The 26,650-nt window shown below is 35.8% G+C and overlaps 1 protein-coding gene across 7 annotated transcripts in view; it reads right to left on the bottom strand.

The window, feature by feature from the left end:
- Nucleotides 1-26,650, bottom strand: part of LOC122538707 (glutamate receptor ionotropic, kainate 2-like) — a 93,937-nt gene that overhangs the window by 32,705 nt on the left and 34,582 nt on the right. For all 7 annotated transcript variants that reach the window (XM_043673002.1, XM_043673001.1, XM_043672998.1 and 4 more), the window contains 2 exons: nt 16,420-16,584; nt 12,631-12,783 (listed from right to left, as the gene is read on the bottom strand). In XM_043673002.1, the coding sequence (XP_043528937.1) occupies nt 12,631-12,783; nt 16,420-16,584 (318 nt within the window). The remainder of the gene's footprint in view (nt 1-12,630; nt 12,784-16,419; nt 16,585-26,650) is intronic.

Raw genomic sequence — 26,650 nt, 5'->3', positions numbered from 1 at the left:
GCATAATGTGACGGCGCCTATTCGTCGTTTTGGAAGGTACACCGACCGGAAGTGACCGGTACAACAAACAGCGTGTGTGTGTCGCGGATCTACGCGCCGCTACTCATCCGACAGATTCGTCTGTTAATTGCCTTTGCACCTACGTCCGCGCATGTGTAAAATCGCGAACCCGTTTTCACGTGCCAGCTGTCCCAAAAACAGGAACATGCCGATCTTCCGGCTGTTTTATTCGTTTTGCATCCCTCGTCGAATGCATCCAGCTTGTAATAGCGACTTGAATAAATAAATCTCGTGTCATGTTTTTCGACGCAAACGTTTTGCGATGAAAATATAGATGGGCTTTACTGTACGCGTGAAACGCGAGGGACTCGACGTTGTTTGCAAGAGGAAGGTTTAGAAAATTTATACTTCTCATCACAATTTTTTTGTTTTCGCGAATATTATTTGTACGTGATCAATGAACTGCGGATTTTTATGCAAATTATTGCTCTAGATTTCTATGAGACTTACGATTCTTTTTTGAAATGTTTTCTATTCGTACAAAGAATAATTTTATGTTACCTAATTATAATGTTGTATTTCATAGTACGTTATCTGTGGAAACAATGTTTGATGCGCGGATCCAGTTTCTGCGGACAAATATTATCATAGATAATAAACCGTTGCCGAGCTTTCAATGTTTTTATAGTCTTTAGAGATATGTGTATAAAATTCGTGTTCACTATTGTCTACGTTTACTTACAGATTTTTGTTTTCTTTTTGCTTAACATGAAATTTCGAAAAATTATATAATGGAAGGAAAATACACGGAATGTAATAATATGCAAATTTCTGTTACTAAAAAATATTATCGTTAATTATTTTGCAACAGAAAGGAAAGCAAATCGAGCTTTACAACATCATCACTTATCTCACAAACAAAACAATAGATTTGACTGCAAAGAATTAAAAATTTAATTTAAAAATTTAAAATGGTTTCAGTTATTAAATTCTGTTAGAAAATTTAGATGTTTTACATATTTTTGCGCAATTTTGCACTCTTAAATTTTCTACAAATGGACAAACATCCGCATGCAAATGAATTGTGATCAATTATGTCCATGCCGCAAGTATTTATGCAAATTCATATCTCAATTTTATTTCACCCCTGTAAATACTCTAACGAGCACTTTGCTTCGGACGTTTTGTCCACGCACTCTTGATACTCATTTGGTGAATTTTTCACCGTTTATATGCATAAACATCCGGCCATTTAATCACGGCCGTTTGTATCTTTAATTCTCTAGCCAGAGATAAATTTCACCAGGGCAAGGGTGAATTATATTTTCATCGCGGCACTCGTAAATTCAGTTGCGAACCTTCTGGATCACTATGCTTTATTCCAGAGGTATAGGTCCGTTCTTTTATCTTCGTTTAGGCAACGCTTCACAGGGTAGACAGCAGCGAGAACGCGTAAACGAAATAACAACCCTGTGAATTTCTCTCGAGCTTCTCGCGATCTAGCCGAGGCTACGGGTAAACACTTCTTCGCTTGCTTGAGGAAAACTCGACTGCGTGGAAGGAATATTGGTGAGATAACACTATGTTTTTTTTGTTTTTTTCCTTTTTTTTTTTCTTTCTTTGGTCGATGCATAAGTACAGACGAGCGAATTTACAAATTTCAATTACACGCGTTCAATCTTTTTCTTACGAATCATACGAGAAACTTCCAACCGAGTTTTGCATTCAGCTTCGCATCTAAATTACTGCAAACTGAAGACTAAAGTGGAAAAACAAGAAATATCACAAATACGAAAAAGAGAATATATCAAGTTTTAAGATTGTATCTTAATCAGGCATTCAGAAAATGAATAATTAATAAACTGTTCGGTTTCTTTGTATAATTTTTTGTATATTCTTTATGTATATGTCAGTAATACGTCTTGCAAAGAATAAATATTATCTTGCAAAACAATTCTAAATGATTACAGTAATTTGATAATTCCGATAGTTCCATTTGTTGCAAACGAAACGTGTGATAAGTTGAAAAATCACGAAGAATGAACATTCTTCTTCACTCTTCGACTCGCGTCCGTTCTGATGCTCACAAATTCACCGGTGGAAGTCACGTCGCGCGCGAATTGCTCCTCTTAAAAAATCAATGTGCCAGTCTGCTCGGGAAACCGCTCGTTCGCACCGTGTCTGAAAGCATCAATTTGAAAAATTTTTCGGCCACTAGACCACGGCGTCTGACCACCGACGTCCGTGTCTATCCATTTACACTCGGCGCGCAAATATTTGCGCTGTTCTCAAAATCTCCGCGCGGGTTCTCTTTTCGAAGCTCGACCACCGTAACCGACAGCCAAAATCCGATGTTTGAAGTAAGTTGCTTCAATTCTTTTTGTTGTTCGACTCTCGGTTTAAAAAGCGTCGAATACGAAGTAAGGGGAAGATTAACCGTGTGTCTGGTGCTAGGATGCTCAGAGTGATACGAGACCAGATGAATTTGATCTCGATAGAAACAATAACTTGCACAAACTTCTATTTATATATTTTCTGAAAAATCATTTAAATCTCTAAAAGTGCACTGTAAATCTATAAAATTTCTGACGAGAAATATATAAATAAGTTTGGTCACTTTGGTAGTTCTAGTCTCAATTGGCATCTGGTAACAGGAATATATTATTTGTATTGTGATTGCAATGTATTTCTTAAATAAAACCAAGCAGTTTATTCCTCGACACAGTGCTGCCGCACTTCTTAAATACCTTAGAGGCTAACAAATTGATACACCAGGCGTAGAAATTTACGCTTTCGAAAGTCCTTTGAGGCTGATACTGGCAGCGAAAGCTGCGCTTGACTTAACCTGATCGCTGTTTTTCTTTTTTTTCTGGCGTACACGTCGACGATGAAATGTGTAGTTTTTCACTGTAACGTGGTGGAATGCCAGTTTGTTTATTCAGCAGAGAAAAATGTTTTGCACTTGTTTTCGAGGTATTCCGAATATCTCATATCCCAGGACGATCATTCGTTTCGTGTAATATCGTCCGATTGGAATTTGTTTAACCAATGAAAAAGAATCGTAACGCCGGTTGAATATTGTTTGATCGCTCGTTCACAAAAATAGAACGTAACTGGCTAGATGGAAGCCAGTGGAACGTACTGGATTGTATTAAAAAAAATCGATAACATTCGAAGCTCTGAAAGGCGTAGAAATGGCGAACGATGAAATGTTTAAACGGGTGACATGTTTCGAAAAACGTTACCGCATTTCTTGAAATCGCTACCGTATCACTGGGAATGATATACAAATTTTATTCCTTCTCTTTTGAAAGATCTGCCGAAGAAAGGAACAAGGGAATTGTAGAACTTCATTATATATGGATACTTCGTTTATTTCAACAAAAGTCGATATATCAACAAACGTCAACATATTAAATGAATTCGAGCTCAAAATGAAATCGTGAATTTATTAGCGAGAAATGATTGAGAAGGAAGTCAGCAGATTTCTATCGCGTGATTTTCAACTATGACACAAGCAGTGGCCATTGAATTCAAACTACTGGTCATTTTAAACGTTTTATGTATGTTTTTAATAAAATTGAAACTGTTGAACGAAATTTAATTGCGAGTTCTGTGTCAAGTATTAAAATATTACACGTTACACATTTATAAATTATTTAGTTTATTATTTTATTAATTAAACGAACAATGGCTTAATAATACATAAAAACGAAATTTATTCAATTCGACTCGATTGCTTCGTTATAGAATACTGTTATATCGTGCAGTTTTGCAAATTTTGTGGACGCACGTTCTCTCGATCCAACCCCCGTTGGAACCGATTTCTCACGTGACGTTTCCGGTTTTCTTCCAGTGACATCTGTCAGTGCGATTTCTATGCCGCTGGGAAGATATAGATCGATAGAAGGGGTTGTTCACTCTGTCGTTCATTTCCAAAAAAAAAAAAGATAGCCATCGTTTTGCATTTCAATTTCAGAGACGTAGATGACGGGAAGCTCCCGGCCAGACCGATTTGCCCGTCAAATTCGATTTTCTGTCACGTTTCGATTTTCTGTTTTTCACGCGTTCCGCTTGGGAAACTCCTGCATTTCAGATCGAACGATAATCACTCTGCCCGATTTCGAAATACGAAATATTTCCGATCTCCTTCCTGGTCCGGTTGATTTCAAAAGTTGTTTCCAGCTTTGATTACGGCACTTACTATTGCTCGTACGAATGTCCGAGTGAGTGTAACTACCACAATATCCGAATGCATGTTTAATTTAGATTCGAGTGTCAGAGTAGTGTATGGGCGTACGTGTTTGATTTAGATTTGGTTATTCAAATATTCTCGTGATTTAAGGTTAAACACCCATTATCCGAATGCTCTTCAATTATTCAAATTCTGTATCGAAATGCAGCACATTTCATACTATTTGCGTACGTTCATACAAAATTCACTTCCTTCCACTGAAATAACATCATTTTTAATTCAATATATTCAGTTTTTCAGTGTAATCGGTATAAATTTTGTACCCAAAGCGAAAGCTGTTTCATTAACCAGAACATGATTGTGTCTCTATTGTTTTGCTATCGAGATAGTAAATGTATGATAGTACATGAGGGTAATACAAAAGACAAATATACTTCGTACATCAAATATAAATCTATCGTTAAAGATAAAATACATGATAAGTCTATTCTGACATAATTCTATTTTACTTGTTATTTTACTTCAACTTGTTCTTCTCAATTGAAATTCACGCTAGTCTTCATGATGGAACATCCGAAATCAGATACTCGGATTTAAGTACAGATATCCAAATACACAGATCCGGATTCTGATACAGATATCGTGGATTAACGAGTAATTCGAGTAGTCAGATATCCAAGGATATTGGATCAAAAGTCGGAAACGTCAGTTTAAACGACATAATTAACATTATTCTACGGTATGGAAAACGTAGCACGTTACGTGCTTTCATTCCTAATCCTTCTTATTGAATTTCGGTTAAATTATTCTTTTGAGTTTATAAACTTCTTTCGTCGCAAATATAAAACTTTTATTCTCTACAAGTCGTTTAACGCGTAAGCGCAAATTTTTTCGTGACACGCGGTCTTCTTGTTTTTTAAGGTCATAAATTTATCGAACAGTATTTATGGGAACAATCAACCTATCTACCTTATAGGGAATTCGGAAGCGAGGCTCGTTGCGCGAAACGCCAGTTATTTCCCGTTCATTTATCAAGGAAACTGTTTCATTTACGCCGAATATGCGTGGCGCAGTTCATTAATCGATACTCGCTCGGCGACTCCATCGATGAATCACGTGTCACGTGTGCCACGCGAATCCCCCTTTTCCAGTGAATCGTTTATAACTCACGTTGCTCCAGAGCCTCGCATTCGAGAGCTTCGTTTTTGCAAATTTGCAAAGTTAAACGAATCGGTTTCGTTGAAAAGAAGGTCGAACGAAGTGTGACACGGCCACAGTTCTTCGCGTTCTTTTCAATCAATTCTCCATTGATCACGCGCGATCCGCTTTCGCAGTTTGATTAGCATATTCTTCGCGATTGAATTGCCTAAGCAAACGCGGTTAATTCTCCGTTATTACCGAGGTCCATTGAAACAACCGCATTGTTCTGCTCGTTGCAGTTCTCTGATTGAATAATCGATCGACGACAATGGTAAACCATCTTGGAGATGTTTGACGGAGACAAGAGCGAAAAATGTGATTTGACGGTCGCTTGAATGCTACGAACTCCCGTAGATTTAAAGGGAAAAGTATTTTTTTAGATTTAAAGGGAAAATAAATGGCAAAGATATATTTCAATATTTGTCTGTTATTGGTTTATTATGAAAGTGCCAACCGTGATGTAGAAAGAGAATTAAAATAAGTGGAGAAAAAGAAAATATCTATGGAAATTAATGAAATAAGTGGAACGTGATGGATGGATCGGTATATAAAATAAATACCTTCGTCTTTTAATCATTGTTTTCAACTATATTAGTGACAGCAATGTATTTTAAAGTAGGCTTTACATTTATTCATGGTTCTTGTCATTCTGTATTATTTTCTTAAATCGTATATTAAATTATAGATGTCTACGGTAACTTATGTCGTTAATAATATTAGATAATATTAGATAGTAATATTTAATCGAATCGAATTAATATTAGATAATATTAGATAATAATAATTATTAGATTAATAAAATTCGTGCAATTTTATTTTCTATTTTACATTCTTCGTGATGAAGATCTGTAATGAAATTAGATTAAATTGAAAATTTCAGAGTAATTTAATTCTAAATTGTTATGGTTGTCAATGATAGTGAAAAGTTAATATTAACACGATATCTGTTATTTAGTATATTATTTATATTATGAAATTTAGTTTTCCTACCAAGAGAATATGACAGATCAATGAAAATCTGTTCAAAAGATACAACAACATTTGTCACTGAACAAGTTCACGATTTCATTTAATATAACAATAAATGTTCCAACAGAATTGAAACGAACTGCGACAGTAAACATCTAGGAATCATTTCCCCGCCGAAACGTTGATCAGGTTGTTCTCAATCAGCGAAAGCAGAATGGTCTAATTCGAAACTAAGCCACGAGTTTCCAGCAGAAGTTCGCGAGTCTCTCGTACCGGTTGTACCGGTCGAACTTGTCGGAAACTTGGAGGCAATATTCACTTAATAAACCTGGCCACGAGCGTTGTCCACGCGGACGTGAGCTGAGATCCTTACGAGGTCTAACACGTGTTAGTCGTGTCATGGCGAGAAGACAGCTCGTGCAGAACTTGAACGCCGAAAGGATGCAACCGGAAAATAGAATTGTTCGAATGAATCGCGCGAAATGGACCGTGAATAGATGTGTCAGAGGGTAGGGCTGTAAAAAGAAATGATCGAAGAAGAGGGTCATGTTTGATCGGGGATGTAAGCTCGCTCGTACGTTTGTTGAAAGGAAGTTGATCAAAGGAACGGAGGAAATGAGAGAAGAAAGATCAATCAAGGGAAATTAATGAGCGTTCCATCCACAGAACTTTTATCACAGTGTCTAAAGAAAATGCAGGAAAATACGGAGAAGTATATAAAATATTCAAAATATAATATTTTTTGACTGAAAAGTGTGTACGTAGCTTAAGAGAGGAACCCTCGGGGGTGGCTACGAGAGAAAGATGGACAGAAGACACGGGAGGACAGGGACGGTCCATTCTCCGTAGCTATTTGCTAAATACGCTGTTCAATTATTCATGTGTCAACGCTGCTTCGCTTCCCCGTGCACGTTTGCGGCTTATCATTGGACGCCTACCAATCTGACTGCCTCCAGCTGCAGGAATACTCGCAGCCATTTGTCGAGATATCCACAATTTCCTTTCCTTGTATATCTCGGATTTGCTGCATCGTTTCTTCTTTTCCTTTCTTTTTTTTCTTCTTCCCTTTCCGCTTTCGTCCCTGTGTAAAATGTGACCGAGCATCTTGTGGCTTTTCCACAGTGACACGGTATTTGCATTAAACGTCCATTCCCTGTTGCGTCTAAGCAACTTTGCTATTTCCTACGTGACGCGAGAGATAGCTGTGTGCCTCTTCACTTTTATTGCACATTTGCGTGTATGTTACATATACAAAACATTTTGATATTTTGTTAATGATGTAGCGAGAGACGACTTATTACGATTATATCGGTAGATACACAACACGTAGATATATATTCATAAAAAGCTTCTATGTGTTCGAATTCTTTTCAATTCCTTTAAATTCTTCCAAACTTTTATTTCAATCTCTTGTCACTGTACCTTCATGTTACTACAGCAATCGCCATCCGAAAATTCATAATTAACCGAAATTCTAGTTGCACAGCGTCAACTGTCCCCTCTATTATTAATTTAACTGTCGCGGAACGATTTGAACGATCAGCCTCACTGTAAATTTGATGAACCCGTTTTCATTCGAAGTTACACGTACATACGCGTGCATATCACTCTCGATAACATCACGATAGCATTCTATCCGATGTATTAGAAACACGGCCATCGGTATTATCCGTATTTCAAATACTTTATCGTTCCCGATCCGGATCGAGCGAGGCACTATTCATATACACGCGTTTACATATCAAATATTTCACCGCGAATATTCTCACACCGCGTTCGACGCGTGGATTTCATCGGAACGGATTAGATTTTCTCGTGTACAAATTTCTATAATCTTTCGCTTTTCACTATCGTGTCGTTGTTAAACAGGGAATAAATTTTTATAGGACGATTTCTCTCCCTCACGAACTGTTATGAATTTTTAAATTACTGTAGCTTGTTCGTAGAATATATTAGCAATGAAAGTTTTATAAAATTTTTGAAACTGTTCGCCTCGATATTTGATGTTACTTTGTATTTTGTTGATTTTTCTTTTCTATCTCTACGTTGTTCGAAACAGATTAAAAAGAAAATACGAAACTGTACGTAGTAATTTGTAGCGGAGAAAGTTTCAAATTCCTAAGATGTAAGAACTGTGTGAAATCCAGAACACTACGTCAAATTTTCTACAGATTAATTGAAATTTGACCTCGATTAAACTTTATACATATTGGAACGTTGATGTAGAAACTGAATTTATTACAGAAAACAATTAAAATAAAAATTGCCACACAGTCAAAAATAAATAAAGAGAACACGCAAGAACGTAAGAAAGATCAAGCTGAAAATGACAGTCCTCCCTTCGTCGTACGAAAAACAGAAACAATAGCGTACGACAGTGTAACCTCTCGTAAACTTCTCGAAACATTTTGTCACTATCTCCGTGTACATTGCAACGTATCCGAAAACGGTTGGTACGCGGTAGAAAGAATCCTCTGGGCTGTAATAATTTTCTTCCGGCCAGATTCCACGTTATTGCCGTTCCGGCGTATATCACGGCGAAAGTCGGAGCATCGGTTGTCAAACGTTGGTGAGACACCGAAGTTATCGAGTACATACCCGCATAAATTTCAACGATAGGCTGACGCCGTATATCACGCTGTACTTTACGAGTGAAGCTCCTTTAACGAGCACTCGACTCGATGGACAAAGCGCGTTACGTAACTTCGCTTCGTGCTCTCGGTTATTCGTAATTTACGGAGCAATCGCTCGAAGCCGTTAAATTTACCACCTGATTCTTTCATTTCTTTTTTTTCTTTTTTTTTTTTTTTTTTTTTTTTTTTTTTTTTTTTTTTTTTTTCACCGGCACCTACCTCGGTTTCACGATGGAAGTTGGTAGTTCATAAACGTTCGCACCGCGAATTGCCTCGTTTCATCTCGTGGAAACGAACGCGCGAATTCGTCATTAGCAAGCTTCGAATTCGAAATTTAGGTTAATTAATGAGGGGTTTATATCGTCGGTAGGTCGTTTAACTTCGCTTATGGATACCTCGCGAGATAGGCAGGCTCGTAATTTTGCTGGTAATCTCAAAGAAACTGGGATACCCATGCTTTGAACGAACGTAAATTGCTAATTTGACACGTCACGGTATCAGATATGATTTAGGAGAGGTACAGTGGCTCACGAAAATCTTTCGCGTATTATATTTTGAACATTTTGGAATATTATTACCACGTAGTATTACGACCGCTTTCATTAATCTAAGAATGCGAATAAAAAAAAAAGTGACGAAAAATAAAAACGAATAGAAGAAAATGACGTAAGAAAATTAATATAGAGTATCGAGAACGAATATCTTGAGCATATAACAAGTATTAAATAGTGTAATGTGTATTTATATTGCAATTTCTACATACATTTCACATTTTACCGATATAATTATTATAATAGACACTTTTCACTTCGGTTCTGACAAAATTTGAAAATTTCTCATACAATATACATACGCATATACATAAAAACTTTTCATGCAAAGTGTTAGAATATTTTAATAAGCCGTAGTACATCCTTGACACTGCTAAATTTCGTGTGAAATCATACAGTTTGATCTACTAGCGCATTCCCCGAATTGTTCTTCTCAGTTTGTTCATACTCTAGCATAAATATCCGCACAATTTTGACATTCTCGACAGTTCTCGTCCTCACGAATTTCTTGTATCCACGCTGTCATTTGGTCCATGCATTATCTTCAAAATTTGGCCTTTCGAATGCGTTATTCGTTATCCACTGCAAACGCAGACTGCAAACTTCTTCAACGTCGACATATTCGACCGCGATATTTTTCAGAACCGACGGAACACTGCGGAATGATTTACGATGCGCTTAGAATACAGGGACAAAAGCCGAGGCTCGGTCTGGTCCCCCGGTTAACAGTTCCATTCTCCTTAATTGCATCGTGGATGTATAAACAAGAAACGAGTTCTGGGTTACGCCTGCCACGTCTGAGAAAGCAAAGAAATTTGGAAACTCTCTTTAGCGCCTTCTGTGGGGAGAAAAATGATCCTTCCACTGCGTGGCAAAAAGCACGCAGCGTGATCGAGGAATAAATATCGTCCCCTCATTCGCGCACTCGAGTGTCAAGCGTTACAAAGAAACCGTGGATTATGCTCGTCTCGTTTGTTTGCCAATTTTCGTCTGGACGCCATGTTTACCATGTTTACTTTCCACTCCGCGAACACGCGATTCGGTTGATATGCGCGCCTCCGCGAAAATTTTTACCCCGACCAGGGGCAGAGAGGATCGCAGTTTTTCAACTGAGCAGTGAGAGATCCTCTGGGAAAGATCTAAAAGCTTTTAGAAGCTTCTGCACCGAATTGGAAAGGGATACAGTTTCGTTGCTCAAAACGAAGTCGTATCGGCAGGATGCACAGCGTTGCAAAAATGAAAGAGCTCAGATATTTGGATTTGTATCGATTGACGACTGAAAAGTGTCGCAAAATACGATTTTCTGAGTTTTACATTTGTTTTCTCGAATCCAAATGCCTATGGGGTTAGAAGCCAAAGTGACCCGAATTAATTAGTTCCCACTCGAATTAATGGATCAACAAGTTGAGATTTAATATTCTATCGGTCAATTTTGTACTGTCAAAATATTTGATTAGGGTAACAATGATGGAATAATATAATCATGAATAATGATAATGCTAAAGTGATAGACGATATTATATGTATATATAGTTACAAATTGTATTGGGACTCTCGGTGTATTTGCTACTCGCGTTGCCAAAATTGCATTTATATTTAATACACAAAATGTAGAATATCTTTAGCTCTTGTAAGCGAAGTTGTATTGATATTTGGTTTGATGTATGCAGGATAATAGAATAATGTAATGATAATGATGATGTAAATGACAATAATGATTTAAACAATGACAATAATGAAGTAATACTATTACGAAAGAGAATAATTTTCAATGTATCTTCATCTAGTTTCTGTTTAGGAAACCAATAGAAATTAAATTGCAATAAAAATTTCTAGTAAATTCCAATTCCAAAATTCTAAATTGCAATAAAAATTTCTAGTAAATTCCAATTCAAATTCTAAAAATTAATAATTTATAATTTCCGATATCTTAATAGAAATAAAGCTGTGGAAATTGAAACCTGAGATATTTTTTCAAATTTATAAAATGAATTTAATGAGAGTAACGTATAATTGTGTCAAAATTCATAATGAAGAATTAACAGATTAATACATAGTATGTACATACAATACGAGCTAACAGTTTAAGTACACTCCATACGATGTTTGTATTTTATACTTAATTGTATTTTATACTTAACATTAATTGTCACTGTATGCTACTTTCTGTATACTTTTTGGCTACTCTCTGCACACAGTATGACACTTTAAGCCAATGAACTATTGAAAGATCTATGTATTTTACCTACCGAATCTGTACTCAAACTTTTGGCTGGTAGTGTTCGTGTAGATTTCATTAGTCAAATCTGCGTTTAAAATCAATTAACAATCCGATACCACGAGCTCGAGTAAGAGTAATATTGAACGAGCATGAAACACCGTGAATTGATAGAAACTTTCAGCCTCTCCATTCGTTTCTGCTTTTAATTTCAACTTCGCTTCAGCCTCGCCTCGATGAAAAACCAAGAAACATCTCCATCGACGAAATTCGTCGACGAGGGGGGAATCGTTGAAACGCGCTTTTCAATCTGTTAATTGAATTTGTTAATTGAAACGAGATTAAGCACGGTACAACTCGTGGTATCGAGATGAGAGTTTGGTGAATAATAATCTGAGAATGTAACCGGTGACCGGTGTTTTCTTTTAATTAGCCGCGTGAGAACGCTTCGAGCTATCGGGACAAGTAACCTTCCAAATGACTCTTACGTTCTTTGCACAAATCGAAGAGATTATTACGTCGTCGGAGAATTGATTGGAACTTCGTTTTTCCAGTCGGGAAGATTCTTTCAATCGGTATTGTCGTAGAATTATTTCCCTCACTGATGTTACCGTTTGGTTTTTCGTTGGATTGTTAACCGAATTCTTAACGTCATATTTCTAGAAATTTATACTATTAAAATTCTCGAAAATTCGTAATTAATTTTCAACAATATCACCATTTTCAACACAAGCTACTTTAACAAGCATTGACAAGTTCTGTTACGAATGTAAAATTCGGGTCTTAGCGATACATTTTCGCGTAATGTAGCAAGCGGCAGCGAGCGAGCAGGCTCGATAATTTAAAATCATAGAACGTACGTACGGCGTTAATGTAGTTGTAAAGGGAGAGACCGTCGTCCCAGGGCTCTTCTTTCTCGCACGATAAATTGGCAGGCCTGAGGTCGTGGCTGCGATCCAACGCCGCCAAACCGTGCGCGAAAACCTGCACGCTGTCGTACACCAAAGCTGGTTCTGCCTGAAACATACGTTTCCCCTCGTCTGAGAAAGTTGCCTGCGTGCGTCTCGTTTCTATCGCTGATTTTCCTGGCCTAGTTTACCTTGGCTTTGTCCATTTTGTCCATTGGCGAGAAAGTTCGCTGGACAAGTGTAAAAAATCGAGTTTCTCGGCGGGTTTCACCCAACAGAGTAAATCCATTGTCAATTCGCGGTCGAAGAAGATTAAGCGATAGAAGATAAACGTCAAAAGCAACCGCAGAATTTCAGAGAGAGAGAGAGAGTTTGTCCGATGTTTCTGAATTGTTCTACGGTCTGTTGTTCGAAATTTATCGAATCTACGAGATGGAATCGTGACGTGTTGTATTACGATGTATTTGTGTCACAAAACTTTCTGTTTGACCGTGTCCTCTCAGGCGTATCTTGAAGTTCGAGTGTTTCGAACAAATACAATAAAATTAAACAACAAGAGAATTGAATTAACGTTGTTACGACGATTATTTCCTTTTGAATGTGCAAATATGCGATGGCTTGCGAGTGAAACTGTACACTGTTGCGCCAAACGCGAAATAACAGATATTAAAAAGTCCCGTTCTAGCTAAATAATTTCTGAATTTCTGTACTTTGGATCTGGAATTGTTTTTCGCAAAATTGGGTAACGATCACACCTAGAGACTTTTCGTGTCTGAGAAACGTTAGTAAAGAAAGAAAGAGAGAGAAAGAGTGAGAGAGAGAAAAGGTACGTCGGTGATTGTTAAAACTCTTAAAAAGAAACTGGAACGCGTTTCAAGCACGCTCAGTCGAGCGGTCTCAATTTCCGTTGCAACTTCCGCCACGAGTCTCGCTTAATTACTGAAATGCTGACAAAGTAGCCGGTAATCGACTGTCGCTCTTCTCCTTCGTCGTTCTTGCCAGTTTAATGCTCTTTATTGTTTTATTATACAATTGCAGTGCAATCTCGGAAACGGTAGCGATTTCTCAAATCGCTGTACAATAAATCGAAAAGAAACAATAACGGTGTATTATACTCCGATAGTATCGTTCCAGTAATTTAATTTATATCAAATTACTAAAATTTTTAATTTTAATACATTCAAAATATTAAGTAAGGTTAGTTTAAAGTTTAAAAATTTAATTAAGGTAAAATAGTAGGTAATAAATTTTATAATTTATTCCTTAATTTTGCTTTATAGCTTATAGTTTCTCTGACGGAGACTAACGAAACGGGACCAAATTAAAAATTTAGAAATTAAGTAATTTAATAGTGTTCAATGCTGGTTAGAGAGTTAAGTAGTACTTGACAAATCTTCGAACTCGATTCTCTCAGAAACGAAATCTTGAACGAAGAAAACTCTTTTTTTTTCACATAAAGATTCTTTTTCATGTAATTTCATCTCACAGAAAAAAATCTCATTTCATCGTCCAACTTCGGACGCCAAAATGTCGAGTATACACGGGTTTACATTCCGTTTCGATTTCCACTGAATGAGAAGAGAACGTGCTCGAAATACCGTACACAGAATACGTAGGTGAACATTATATATGAACAACCAAAACTAATAAAGACGTAAATTATAGCGAAACGCCGCGCCGGCGCGGCGAGCCAGCAAAGCGCGCACCTGCAAACCTGGATCGATTTCCATAAATATCAAACTAATTAAACAGATTTGCCCGTATTAATTTCAAGATCGTACGAGCGTTATCACGCCGAACTTTTAATGCAAACGTACCTTTTCGGTTTTCTGCCGAGCGTGATTTCAATAATTCCGCTGAATTTCACCGGGCGTGAAATCGCCTCGATTTTACCCGCGCGTCTGTATTTCCTCCCCTAAGCGTTTCATTAACCTGCAACACGGCGTTTCATCCGCGGTTGACAATAATCGAAAACCATTAAGAACCGCGTCAGTCGTGTACTCTTTCTTCTCCGTCGTATAATTTATTTAAAAATGCTCGGCGGCCGTTAAAATCGATGCCAATAGAAGACAGAAATCTTCCTTTTTAAAACAGTTTTCGTTTTGTTCAAATCGGGCATTTCGTTTTGGAGATATCGTCGTTCGAATCGGACCATAGTTTTTGATGCCTCCTTTTTGCTCAGGCGCCAGCGCTGACCTAACCCAAGTGCGACACGTGCGCGCCGGTCAGTGCTGGACACTGAATCGGTGTGATTTTTACTACCACCACCGTTGCTACTACGCGCTGCGTACGCAGATCCAGGAATCGAAAGTGGGTCACGTCACTTTCCTACAATTTCCTGCAGGACTCCCATTCAGAATCTCGTCCAGTCGCACCGCGGTTCCTTTAAACGCGTTTATATCTTGAGAACTAATGGTCGTATCGAGTTCGAACGAAGCGCGTTTCGAAAGGGAAACTTCTCTTTGAGAAATTCTCACGGCAAACGAGTATTTCGGATGTATTTCGTTCATTGACAGTTAATTTTTCTTGGCGTTTAGATGTTTACTTTTTTTGAAGTTTCATACTTAGAGTTACATTTTGTGAAAATGAAAATTTTCATTGCGATAAAAATGGAATATTGTATTTTATTTATTGTTGATTGCTTTACAGAGAATGCTTTAGAAAGAATACAGCGATTTTTAGGCATTTCATTGTTGGAATTTTTGGGAAAGTTTATTTTTTGAAATTTCGAACTTTAACGTTACAGTTTAACAATTTCTACAATTTATTCGCATTGTTGTATTAAAATATGTTATATAGCTTTCGAAATCTGACGGAGTTTTATAATTGTTATATCAAACAAAGTGTTTTCTTCATTATCTTTATTAACGTTATATCTTTTTTATGAGAAAAATTTGTATTGCGAAAGGACGGGATATTATATATTCTGTTCCAAGATTTGTATTTTTGCAAATTACTTGTCGTATCAATTTTGAACAAAATTTTCTCTCATATTCTAAGTATTAAATTCCCATTATACAACGATGGAATATTATATTTTGTATAATAATTGATGATTACACTGAACTGTTAAAATCATTTTATTTTTTGTATTTTCGGACGAACGATCTCGTGTAAATTATCCACTCAATATTCCTTACGAATCATTCATAACGACGCTTCCGAGTTTTCCCGAAAAATTAATTACCATCGAAACATGTGTTTCAAACTCGAGATCAAAACAGAATATCAACAAGTTTTTTCACGCGTTTCGGTTTTAATATTTTAATTTAAACGCCTTCGTTCTTTATACACCGGAAGTGGGTCGCGATTCCTTTTTTAATATCTCTTAATTGCCAAGTTAAATGAAACCCTTAGCTGAAAATTCTTAGCCACGCTACTCTATTCTTACGATGTATTTACTCGGTCCACTTCTATTCGAATTATTTTCAGCTCGAAACCGCCCTCGCCCTGTGGGCATCGACTTTTGCCCAGCCATGCGCGATATTTCCCGACGCAAACCCGCAGGTTAGGCCAACGCCATCGTGAAAGAATGCACCGACCTCGAACGTTGTGTGTTCTTTCTTCAAACTTCGCGTGTTCGCATGTTCGCGTGCTTGCGACGAGGGAACGCGGAGGAATCGTTTTCCGTTTCGACGGGCAAGCCTGAGCAACTAGAGAGAGTGGAAAAGACGAGTTTCAGAGTGTTAGCTAGCGACTTCCGGTGGCCGAGCATACCACGGGGTCACTTGAACTTTCCACCAACCTGGATAACTCCGGTTTTGTTGAGAATCGCGTGGCCAATCGGCTGGAAACGTTCCATCTGCCGTAGAACTTCGGCCACCTTCGGTTCCTCCAGGTCCACCAGACGGAACGCAGTCATGTTCACGCTGTTGTACTTGAAATCCTCCAGATCGAACGTCTCTATGTCCTGCGAAATCATATTTCGTTCACCTTACTCTGGGGACTTGAGAAACTAACATTGTATGGATTGTAAATTTTTTTTTTTTTGCATTGTAATGAGCAGAGCGTGGATATTTATGCAAGTTTGTATTCTCGGGAGAATAATTTGAAAAATAAGATTTGGTGGTGAATATTTTGAAATTTTATTATAACAAGTAGAGGCCATAGGTATCTACGCAAATTATTTTTGGGAGAACATCTTAAAAGACGGAATAATAATATTCCATCGTTTATAGTCAAAATTTCATTTACCTTACAAGAAAGAAAAATTATTAATTTACTTCAGTTTGGTGTTTGTTGTTTGTTTTTACTCCGACTAAGAATTCAGAATAATTATTATAAATAAGTTATCTGGTATTTTTGTATTAATGAGGTTTAAACATCTTGTGTAACATGTGTTCAAGATATAATCCACCAAATATCGAGGATTATTAATTATTAATTAATATATTACGAATAATAAAAACTGTTGAATTGCTAAATCAAATGAGCCAAGTATCTGTATCAAATTTTAATATGATTTTGAAACATATCGAATGACTTACACGATACAGTCATAAAGAAATATCTACAAACATCGCGCGTTGAATTATCGATATATTAATTCTTCATTATATTTTCAATTTATTATATTCGTGGATGAAAAACAAAAAGAAAAAAAAAAGGAACTCAAAGAAAAATCATCAATAAAGCGTTATCCGATAGGAGATTGGCGCGCTTTATTGCGTCAGAATGGAATGTTCGCTGCAACGTTCCATTCACGCCAGGTCCAAATAAATTCGCGTGAAATGCTCTGTTAATAAAAACACTCTTCTGATCGCTACTGTATTTTCCGATATTTGAGTCGCGTTAAAATTCCGACTTATTAAAATTCCGTTGAAAATCGTTGAAAACCGGTTTCATCAACGATCCGGAGAACCGAGTTCCTTTTAAAAATAGGGATCAACGTCGAGCGAGTTTCTTTTGTCAAGGAAAATTTATCGGAGGTTCTATATATATATATATATATATATATCCAATCGAAGATCTTTTATCCAGCTGAATAGAAGAAGTTCTCAATTGAAGAAAAACATTATTGTTGCGAACTGCACAATTATATACTAATAATTGGAATTTATATAGTAAGAGTTCACTGATTCTCCTAAACAAATGTAAGGAGAAAGTGATCTAATTTTAATTAACAAATTAAATTAATTCTCTTCGACACAACAGGCTAGTAATATCAATACAGGTTTTTGAAAAACTACATTAATAGAACTGTGAAAGATTTAAATTAAACAATACATACCTTAAAAAGTGGCCTACGAATTTATCACTAACTCATTAACTAAAAATTTTAATCGTTGTAATTATAAAATTATTTCATAATAGCCAGCGTGTGTTCAGTGCATACACATATAATGATAATAACATACAGATAAGAATAAAAATTTTTAATAATAGTAATATTTTATACACTCAGTCCCTGTCTTTAAAGATCTATCTAGTTTAAACAAGTTCAGTTTAATAAATTTAGTTCGAAATCTAAAATTCACGTTTCCCCCAAGTCTATTTGAAATTCGCGAACGTACGCAGAATTTCATGTTTGACTGCCATCGCTCATTTTCAATCTCCGTCAATTGAGCCAATCCACCTCCGAGATTCGACAGATAATATTATTTGCGTATAATTTAATAATTATTATAGAGCGATGCGTCACTCGCATATAACGCAAATAAAGCGAACACGAAAGTTCAACGACCGACAGATAAAGCTGCTTTTCGCCTCGAAGGAATTTTCTTCGACTGCCCTATCATCCCTCCCTCCATCCCTGCATCGTTCTTATGGATTTTTGCCTCTCTTTCTCCTCTTTCAAGCGTGTTATTTTTGCCTCGGATCGCGATATCGCGAACAAGCCTGTCATCGTAAGCACCGGCAGCGCTCTCGTTGAGTGATTTATTCGAGGACCCGCAGTTATGTTTATGTAACGCGTTCAGAAATCGGCCAAGATAAAACATTTCTGTGCGATTTCGCGTCCTGCGGAGCGATAAGGGCGTGAACGAGGCTGCTCCACTTGGAGATGCAGACTCCAGGCTGTGTACATGGAGGTACATTGTTTGGATATCGACAATTTTGAGGAATATATGGACGTGTGCATGTATACTGACGCGTGCTCCACGTTGAATTGGTTAATTTAACTTTTGGACGATGGTGATTTAAGTGGAAGAGTTGTAAAACAGATTTTCGTTGATGGAATTAACATGTGCTCCCTGAAATTTTGAATAATTTGAAATTGACACTAGAGAAAAATTCAGTATAAAAATTTGCTTCTTATTATTCGCGATTATGAAATGAATATGATAAGTACGTGAAATAATGTTCTTCCTTTAATTGTCATATACCGGAATACCTTGGAAAGTTCAGATATTCAATAAAAGAAAAATTTGAGCATGAAATATGAAAGCTAATAAATTCCATGTAAGAAAAATTTAATATGGGAGATGAAATATTCAATAAAGGGGAAATCCGGTATAAAAAGTTGCTTCCTCGTACGTAAAATAGGAAATATGCTACTGGCAATGAATTGAATCTGATCGGATTGTGCGTGCGAATGCAAAACTATTCACTGAGGATTAATAGTGTTATACTATATATATACATAAAATGCAGGTATGACATACGCAGCAAGCGTATAATAGTTCCAGGATAGTTTAGTAGCAATTAGACTGGCAATTAGGCTACGATAAACTTGAACGTCAGTATTTCGAACAGCCTCGGAGTTGTGATTAGTAATTTTAGTTTCGTTGCCAAATTATGCCTGTTATGTATGATTGAGCTCTAAATACACTTCACATAGGAAGAAACAGTCTTTTCTCTGAATTATCAATAAGATATTCTTTTACAAAATATACCAATTTAAAAAATTGCCAATTGAGAGAAAAGTGGGAAAAATGTATCAATTAAAAAGTAGACTTTTACGAAAGGATAGACGAATCAATGAACACTGATGAAAATAGTACGCACAGGTGGACTTTTAAAATTTCAATTGACTTTTTAAAAAATTTTAAAAATTTTTTAATTCAATCACTATTACTATCAGAATTTAATTAGAACGATATTCAATTTTTTTAATTCAATCACTATTACTATCAAAATTTAATTAGAACGATTTTGTTCGAGTTTAAGTTTCGAGTGTCAACTAATTTGTTGAAAGATTCATGATATATTTAAAAGATTATTTTCAGACTATCACGTGTATGCTGTACTAATTATTACATATAATTTTCAACAATTAAAGAAATAATAGTATATAATCATTTAAACAGAACATAATATGCTAAAAGCTATTTACAATTTTATACCAAAATTTAATTTCAATTCTAACCAGTAGAAATATTGTAATCTTGTAATTGACTCATTACAGATTGTATATATAGATTGTATTATTATATATTGTATGTTTTATTATATGCTTTTAGACACACACTTCTATTATAACATTTTCCACTTATATGTCAATTCTTTAGCTTCATACTGCGTAATTTTTAACAATTTTTAACAATTTTATTATTAAATTCAACAATAATTTATTAAAAATGTACGTATTTAGTAGCTAAAATAATAATTTTACTACGTGATGTAGTAAAATGTTTCATTTCTCAAATAAGGTAAGATGTAGAAAATCTTGAAACTCGATGTTGAAAATATAAACACAACGCTTACGTGTGCATGTTAGACTCTTGTTGTTAATCCTCGATCCTGCTCGAACTAGTTTGTTCAGTAACATCCCATCCCCTTACTTTATTTTTTCAAAATAAAATAAGGCGTAGAAAGCCTTGGAGCTCGGAACTCGAGGTTGAAAACAAACATAACGCTTATGTGTGTGTGCGTGTGTGTGTAAAGCTCTTATTATTAATTCTCGAGCCTGTTCGAACCTTTTCGCTCAGAGTCGCCCCATCCTCTCCTCTTTTCTTAATTGCGAACCGAGACGTGTCGCGGAGAGTCATTTGGCGGTCGAAATTCGTGATGACAACACGTATTATGTACGTCGCATTTCGTAATCTTTCCTAACCTATCGGTTAGCGTCTCTCCGATGGCGTCGCTTCTTCGACACTCTTTTACTTCCATTTATACCTCATTAATAGCAATATTTAATTAATACGCGTGTATTTAACGATTCATTGAGCATTACGACAATGAAATCGTGTAGTGATTTGAAATTTTTTGTGGCAATTTTTCCTAAATCGCCGATTTTACTCGATTACCTGCAGATCATCTTATACGTCTTTTTAATAGAAATTGATTAACGTTTCATTTTTACACGTTTGCCTTCATTTGACCTATTTGTTCTGACTTTTGGTTTCTCTTTGTGCAGGTTATTCCTTGATTGCGGAGATAGCATAGAACGCCACTATTATTAATGGACAATTTGATGAACTTTCACGGAAATATCGCACCATTTTATTCATTTTGGGTAACATTACAATTCATATATATTTGAAATGCAATTCATAATACGTAATTTTGTAATTATTTCGAGTACAAAAATGAAAATTTTATGATTTACAACTAATATTCAAGTTTCTTAAGAATTATGTTCTAGAATAATAGCAGTATTTTTTAAATAAACGTATCCTTCGCCCTCTTCTTACTAACCAACTTTATTTCCAGAAAATTTTTGTGACCGCGCGCAATGCGGTCGGTGGAGTCAGTGTTTGTTGCGCAGTATTTTAGTATTTTTCTGAGCAAACTGGCTCTCATTAAATTAGATTAAATTCTATTAAATTATAATTCGCGAAGTTAGAATCAGTGAGTCCGCCGAATGTTACTTAAATGCGCGCGTTGATAGTTCTTTATTTTTCTCTTTCTGTATTTTTTCTTGTTCAATATTCGTTTACGGTGTATTAGAGTCAGTGCTCAAGAAGATAAGGCCTCTCCAGGAGATCAAGATCGTAAGTAGCTTTATCTTCAATTTTTCAAATTTAACAACAAAGTATAATGTTTGATGTTTGTTACAGATTCTTCGCAGTATCAATTTTTTTGCACCTTTTGGGAAAAGTCCAACGGTGGCTCTAAGACCCAGAATGTAAGAATCTCCCACTACCTCCAACTTAAGATTTTGCATTGCTTTTTAATATAAATTCTAATGTTTAATGTTTTGTTACAGATCTTCTACAGTCTCCAATTCCCAATCTTATGATGCTTCAAAAAATGTAAGTACTTTGGCATGTTGTATATAAATTCTATTCTCCATAGCTCTCTTTCTATTGAAGTCGAATGTAAAGTTATAAATTAAATACACTTTAAATTGTTAGTCCTAATTTTTATCGCTATTAAAATTGAAATTTTCATAAATAACACCGTCTCTTTAAAAACGAAATGTTTTATGTTTCTTAAGAAGTTTTTCACGGCGCTCATGGGATTCTCAGTGATAACTACTTGATGAGCGTCTCCACGATAACTTTCTTTGCTCCAGTGCTCCATCGATGTTTACGTTCTTCACATCTGTCGCGTGAGTCGCATGCATTTATGTTCCTCCGGGCACTCAATCATGTCGTAGGACGAAAGGTCCGAATCGGCACGGGTGACTGGTTGTATACGTAGAATTTTTGATGAGCATAGTGACCGCGGGTATTTTTTTGTACTCGTGAGTAGTAACATTTTTTTCATGTTTCTCATGTATTAGATCAGGATAGGGCTTTTTGCACATCGCGATTTCAACAATTAGTTTGAATATATACAGTTATAGTAATTATTCATAAAATCAAAATATATTCAGTATCAATGTTTGCAAAAGTAAAATATCCATATGAATAGATAAATTATAAGTAATTATTATTAAAACGATTTCATTTGAGCATTTCATAGTAGAGAAGACGGATACCCTCCGACTTCGTTGCTATGAAAGATGCAGTTATTACTTATTGATACTGGTGATATATTTTTGTTTTTAATTAATAATTATTACAACAATTAATAATTTGCAATTTCATCTTCCCTTTTATAACAGTATTAAATGATTTAATTAATTGAGTTGTATAATTATGAACATCAGTAGAACTTGAAATATAATAGATTAGAATTTTTTCCGCAGAAAAATGTATGAAATTTTATGTGCAAGAAGATACTTCGCGACAGGCAGATTTTTGAATCAAAGCAACAAGTTTGAACGCTGCTTTCGCATTTTCGAAAATGTGCTTTGATAAAGAAGTCGCCTGAGGTTATTTCTATTAATATCTAATTTAGAGTCAATTATTTGATTTTGATTATACGATTTCATAATCTAATTTAGTATCTTTTCTAATAAATTTCGTTCTTGTTGATTGTCTTTATTCTCTTGCAATTTCAATAATTTTTGAAAAAGTAGAGTCATTACAATTTGAAACAAAATGATAAAATAGTCCGTTAGATACAAACGATATAAACTAATCATTGTTTTAGTTTAGGATTTTCAGGTTTAATCCCTCCCGTGTTCATTGTCAGGATCTCACTCACGTGCCCAGGTGCTACTTGGATGGGTGAAAGACATTGGGCACGATGATCATAGTTTGTAATTTTATAAAAAATTTCTCAGCGACCGGCAATGTGTTAGTGTATCGTGCGCGACGTACTTTCCGCATGTGTGTGTGGTTAGGATGTGGAATTGCGTCGTTTCTATCGTTCCATTCATTATAAGTTGAAATATGAATTTATTATAATATCTATTAAATACACTGTGATTATATAATTATATATTATTAATTATACTATCAATGATAATAATGATTCCAAATAAACTTGCACTTGCAATTTCTATGGACGTTATATATATTTTTTCTCAGTCATTAATATCTCACATACAGTTGTAAATATAAACATAAACAAATATAAACAAACCTCGTTTTACGCGATGGTCGCTAGCCATTGTCAGTCGATTTCAGGAAAATGGTACGTAAATTAGAGTGTGAAAGTTGTGTGTTAAGCTCGGGTGTCGGAGGTGTCCCGGGACGTCCTCTCTAGCTTAGGTTCTCTGCGCCCGAGTGGTATGTGTGAGAATCGTGGAGTGAATGTGTTGGTGTGCCTGTTTTGCCATTTTTCAAATATAGGGCATCCGTTAGGATAGGATAGGTAGCATACTTTCTGGTGTGAATGTGTTTAATCGTAAGTAGGTAGGGCCGGGCAGGTTGGCACAGTCTCTGGTCGCGTATTCTCCTTTTCGCGTGTCCAACCTGTTTCAGGAAATCTAATTTGAAAAATCGACAGTAAAACTGGTACAAATGGAGCATGCCACTTGTTTCTGGGTTTACTCTTCGATTTTTCGAATTTAGTATCGCGGTCGTGGTCGCGGTTAGGTCGCGAATAGGTCCCGAAACGAACGTTCATGTAGGTATTGCTCGAGCACGCACGTGCGAACGAACAACGATTACTGTGATCGATGGTCGTCCATGTGTAATCAGCTTTCGCGATTTATATTATTATTTCACCTTTGTAAGTTACTTTTGGGTTTGCGATTAGAAAGACTCGAGCTAAATGTAAGTTTCAGCGGGCATTGCGCTCGAAGAAAGAAGAGGCCCGGCAAACTGCCACGAAGAGGGTCACAACAAATGACGTCTCATCCTCTGGATCATTTAAATGATTTCATAGCATGGGAGGTCATTCTAGTTACTACTTTGTCACTATGCTCTTTTAGTATTTGTAGTTGTATTCTTTTTTTTCTTCTCCATCATCGTTTCGGGCTAATCGCGATTTTTCTAGTGTTGCGAAAGACTGACCACGGTTGAATTAGAGTTGCAGAGAAATGATAATCGTGTTTGCTTTAGAGTTGCGAATTATGATACCGCGATTGTTTTTCCCAATTTTCATAATTGCCTTAGTGTCATATAAATTTATCTTGCTCTCTGTTGTTTTAAATTATGTTATAGAATCATTGCTTTTAATTTATTTTAAAATGTTAGAATATTCAAAGTAGCCTTTTCTTCGTATAATAGCTTTTGTATTGTTCATAATAATTTTCATTGAATTTAGTTTTAGAGTTAGTGTTGCGACATTATTTCATCGCGATTTCCAATTATTTTTATTCCTAGTGTTGCGATATTGTTCCTTCGCGATTTCTAATTAGTTTTTCTGTAATTGTTAGTGTTGCGATAATGAATGATCGCGTTTCTTGAAGTAACGTTGCGTTTATAAAATGCCCAACTTCTTCCACTACATTTGTGGAAGGTTGTTCCTGCACCTGGATCACCTAATGCAGCTACAAGAGCTGTACAAAGGTGGTCATTCATCAGCAATCTCCAACATGGTTGCATTGGACGTGTCGTAATTAGTGTTGCGCATTTTTAAGCACGAGTGCACAGATTGATAGCGTTGCGTATTATTTTCGGAAGTTTTAAATATGACGAAGCACTCTTCGCGTTTGATTTTGAAAATTTGCTATTTCATAATTAGTACTACTAAAGAGTAAGTGTTGCGAAACAAGATACGGTTTGTTGTTCGCGTTCATTTCGTATATAGATTTGACAATAGCCGTTCTGGTTATTGTACTGACTATTGAGTGAAAAATGTTCTCTCATTTTCATTGGAAAATACGTGGTCTATTCATACCTTGTCTTTTCCAAGCAACAGCAAGATTCCTCGATCCTAGTTTCAAGCAGTTTCATTCAACTTTAATCGCATGGCCGGTTTCCGAATTCGAACGACTGCCACGCATCGTTCCCAATGATCGACAATTATGTATCCGGCTGTACCGAACGGTTATACGAGACACGTGCAACATTAACGACGGTCGACGCAATCGATCATTCCCGTGAAATTCATAGACAACCCTTTGTCACGCGGCCCAGTTGTTCATTGTTCGATCGCGAATAATTATTTCGGTCAACATTCGCCTATTAATAAATGTCATAATTATCAGTTTCACTCTGTCGGATCAACTTGTCAATCAGTGACGGAATTCTATCGATCCTGAAGCCGTGCAATTCTGTTTCCGCATCGACACCTGTTTGCCTGGGAAAGTTTGCCACGGCCTGGCGTCGAAGTTTGATTAACGTTCTTCGTCGAATAAACAGAAACAGGAACAAAGAAAAAAAGAAAATAATCAAACGAACGGATATCAACTGAACAAACTGAGAATATAAATAAATATACATCGTTCGTGAGAAAACAAAGAGTATCAGCAAATAAATAAAAGAGAAAACAAAAAAATTGGAAATGTATGCAGCGCAGATAAATTTCGAAAGTTTGAACAAGAAGTATGAGAAAGGGATTTATCGCGTAATATTTTACAAATAGTTGTTTGTCCTACGATATTTGGCATTTCGTTTTATCAGTCGTGAAGTATTTGTTTAGGTCGTTTGTCTTTTTATTGAGTGTATTCTGGATTTTCTAGCGTTGCTTTTTAATTAGTTCACCAAACTTACCCTGAAGAACTAGTGTTAATAGAATTTGGAATGTAGTATCATATAAAATAGAATAAAACAGAATGTAAATTTAAAAAATTCGTATTTATCATAGATTTACATACTAATGAATTTAACCTTTTAGTTTTAATTGGCTTTATTTCTCATTTTACAATAGATATTAAATTATTACAATCATGCAATATAATAATATGTAACCAGGTATATGAGACCTGATAGAAAAAATTATCCTCTCTTCTTACTGAAACTCATTCCAGAATGCTACCTTCGAAATTCAATTCAAAGTTGACAAAACTGAAACGAAAAATCTCGAGGAAAGTGATTTATTGACATTTTATTTTCAATATTAACCAAGTCCTGTACATAATTACAAATTAATTAATTTTCATTCCCCTTTTCTTTGGTCCGTTTAATTTCCTCTAGTTTAAACTAGATTCCTTCTTTCATATCTGGTTACATATTATTATATTGCATGATTGTAATAATTTAATATCTACTGTAAAATGAAAGATGAAACCAATTAAAACTAAAAAGATGTCTAATATCTACTGTAAAATGAAACATGAAACCAATTAAAGCTAAAAGGATTAAAAAAAAAAAAAAAGAATAGAGTGCGTGCAAATAGCAATATATAATTTCTACAGTCACTGTACTAAAAGA

This window comes from Frieseomelitta varia, unplaced genomic scaffold (assembly GCF_011392965.1).
Source record: "Frieseomelitta varia isolate USP_RPSP 00005682 unplaced genomic scaffold, Fvar_1.2 scaffold_175, whole genome shotgun sequence".
Classification (NCBI taxonomy): Eukaryota; Metazoa; Arthropoda; class Insecta; order Hymenoptera; family Apidae; genus Frieseomelitta; species Frieseomelitta varia.
This window is presented reverse-complemented; position numbering and strand designations above follow the sequence as displayed.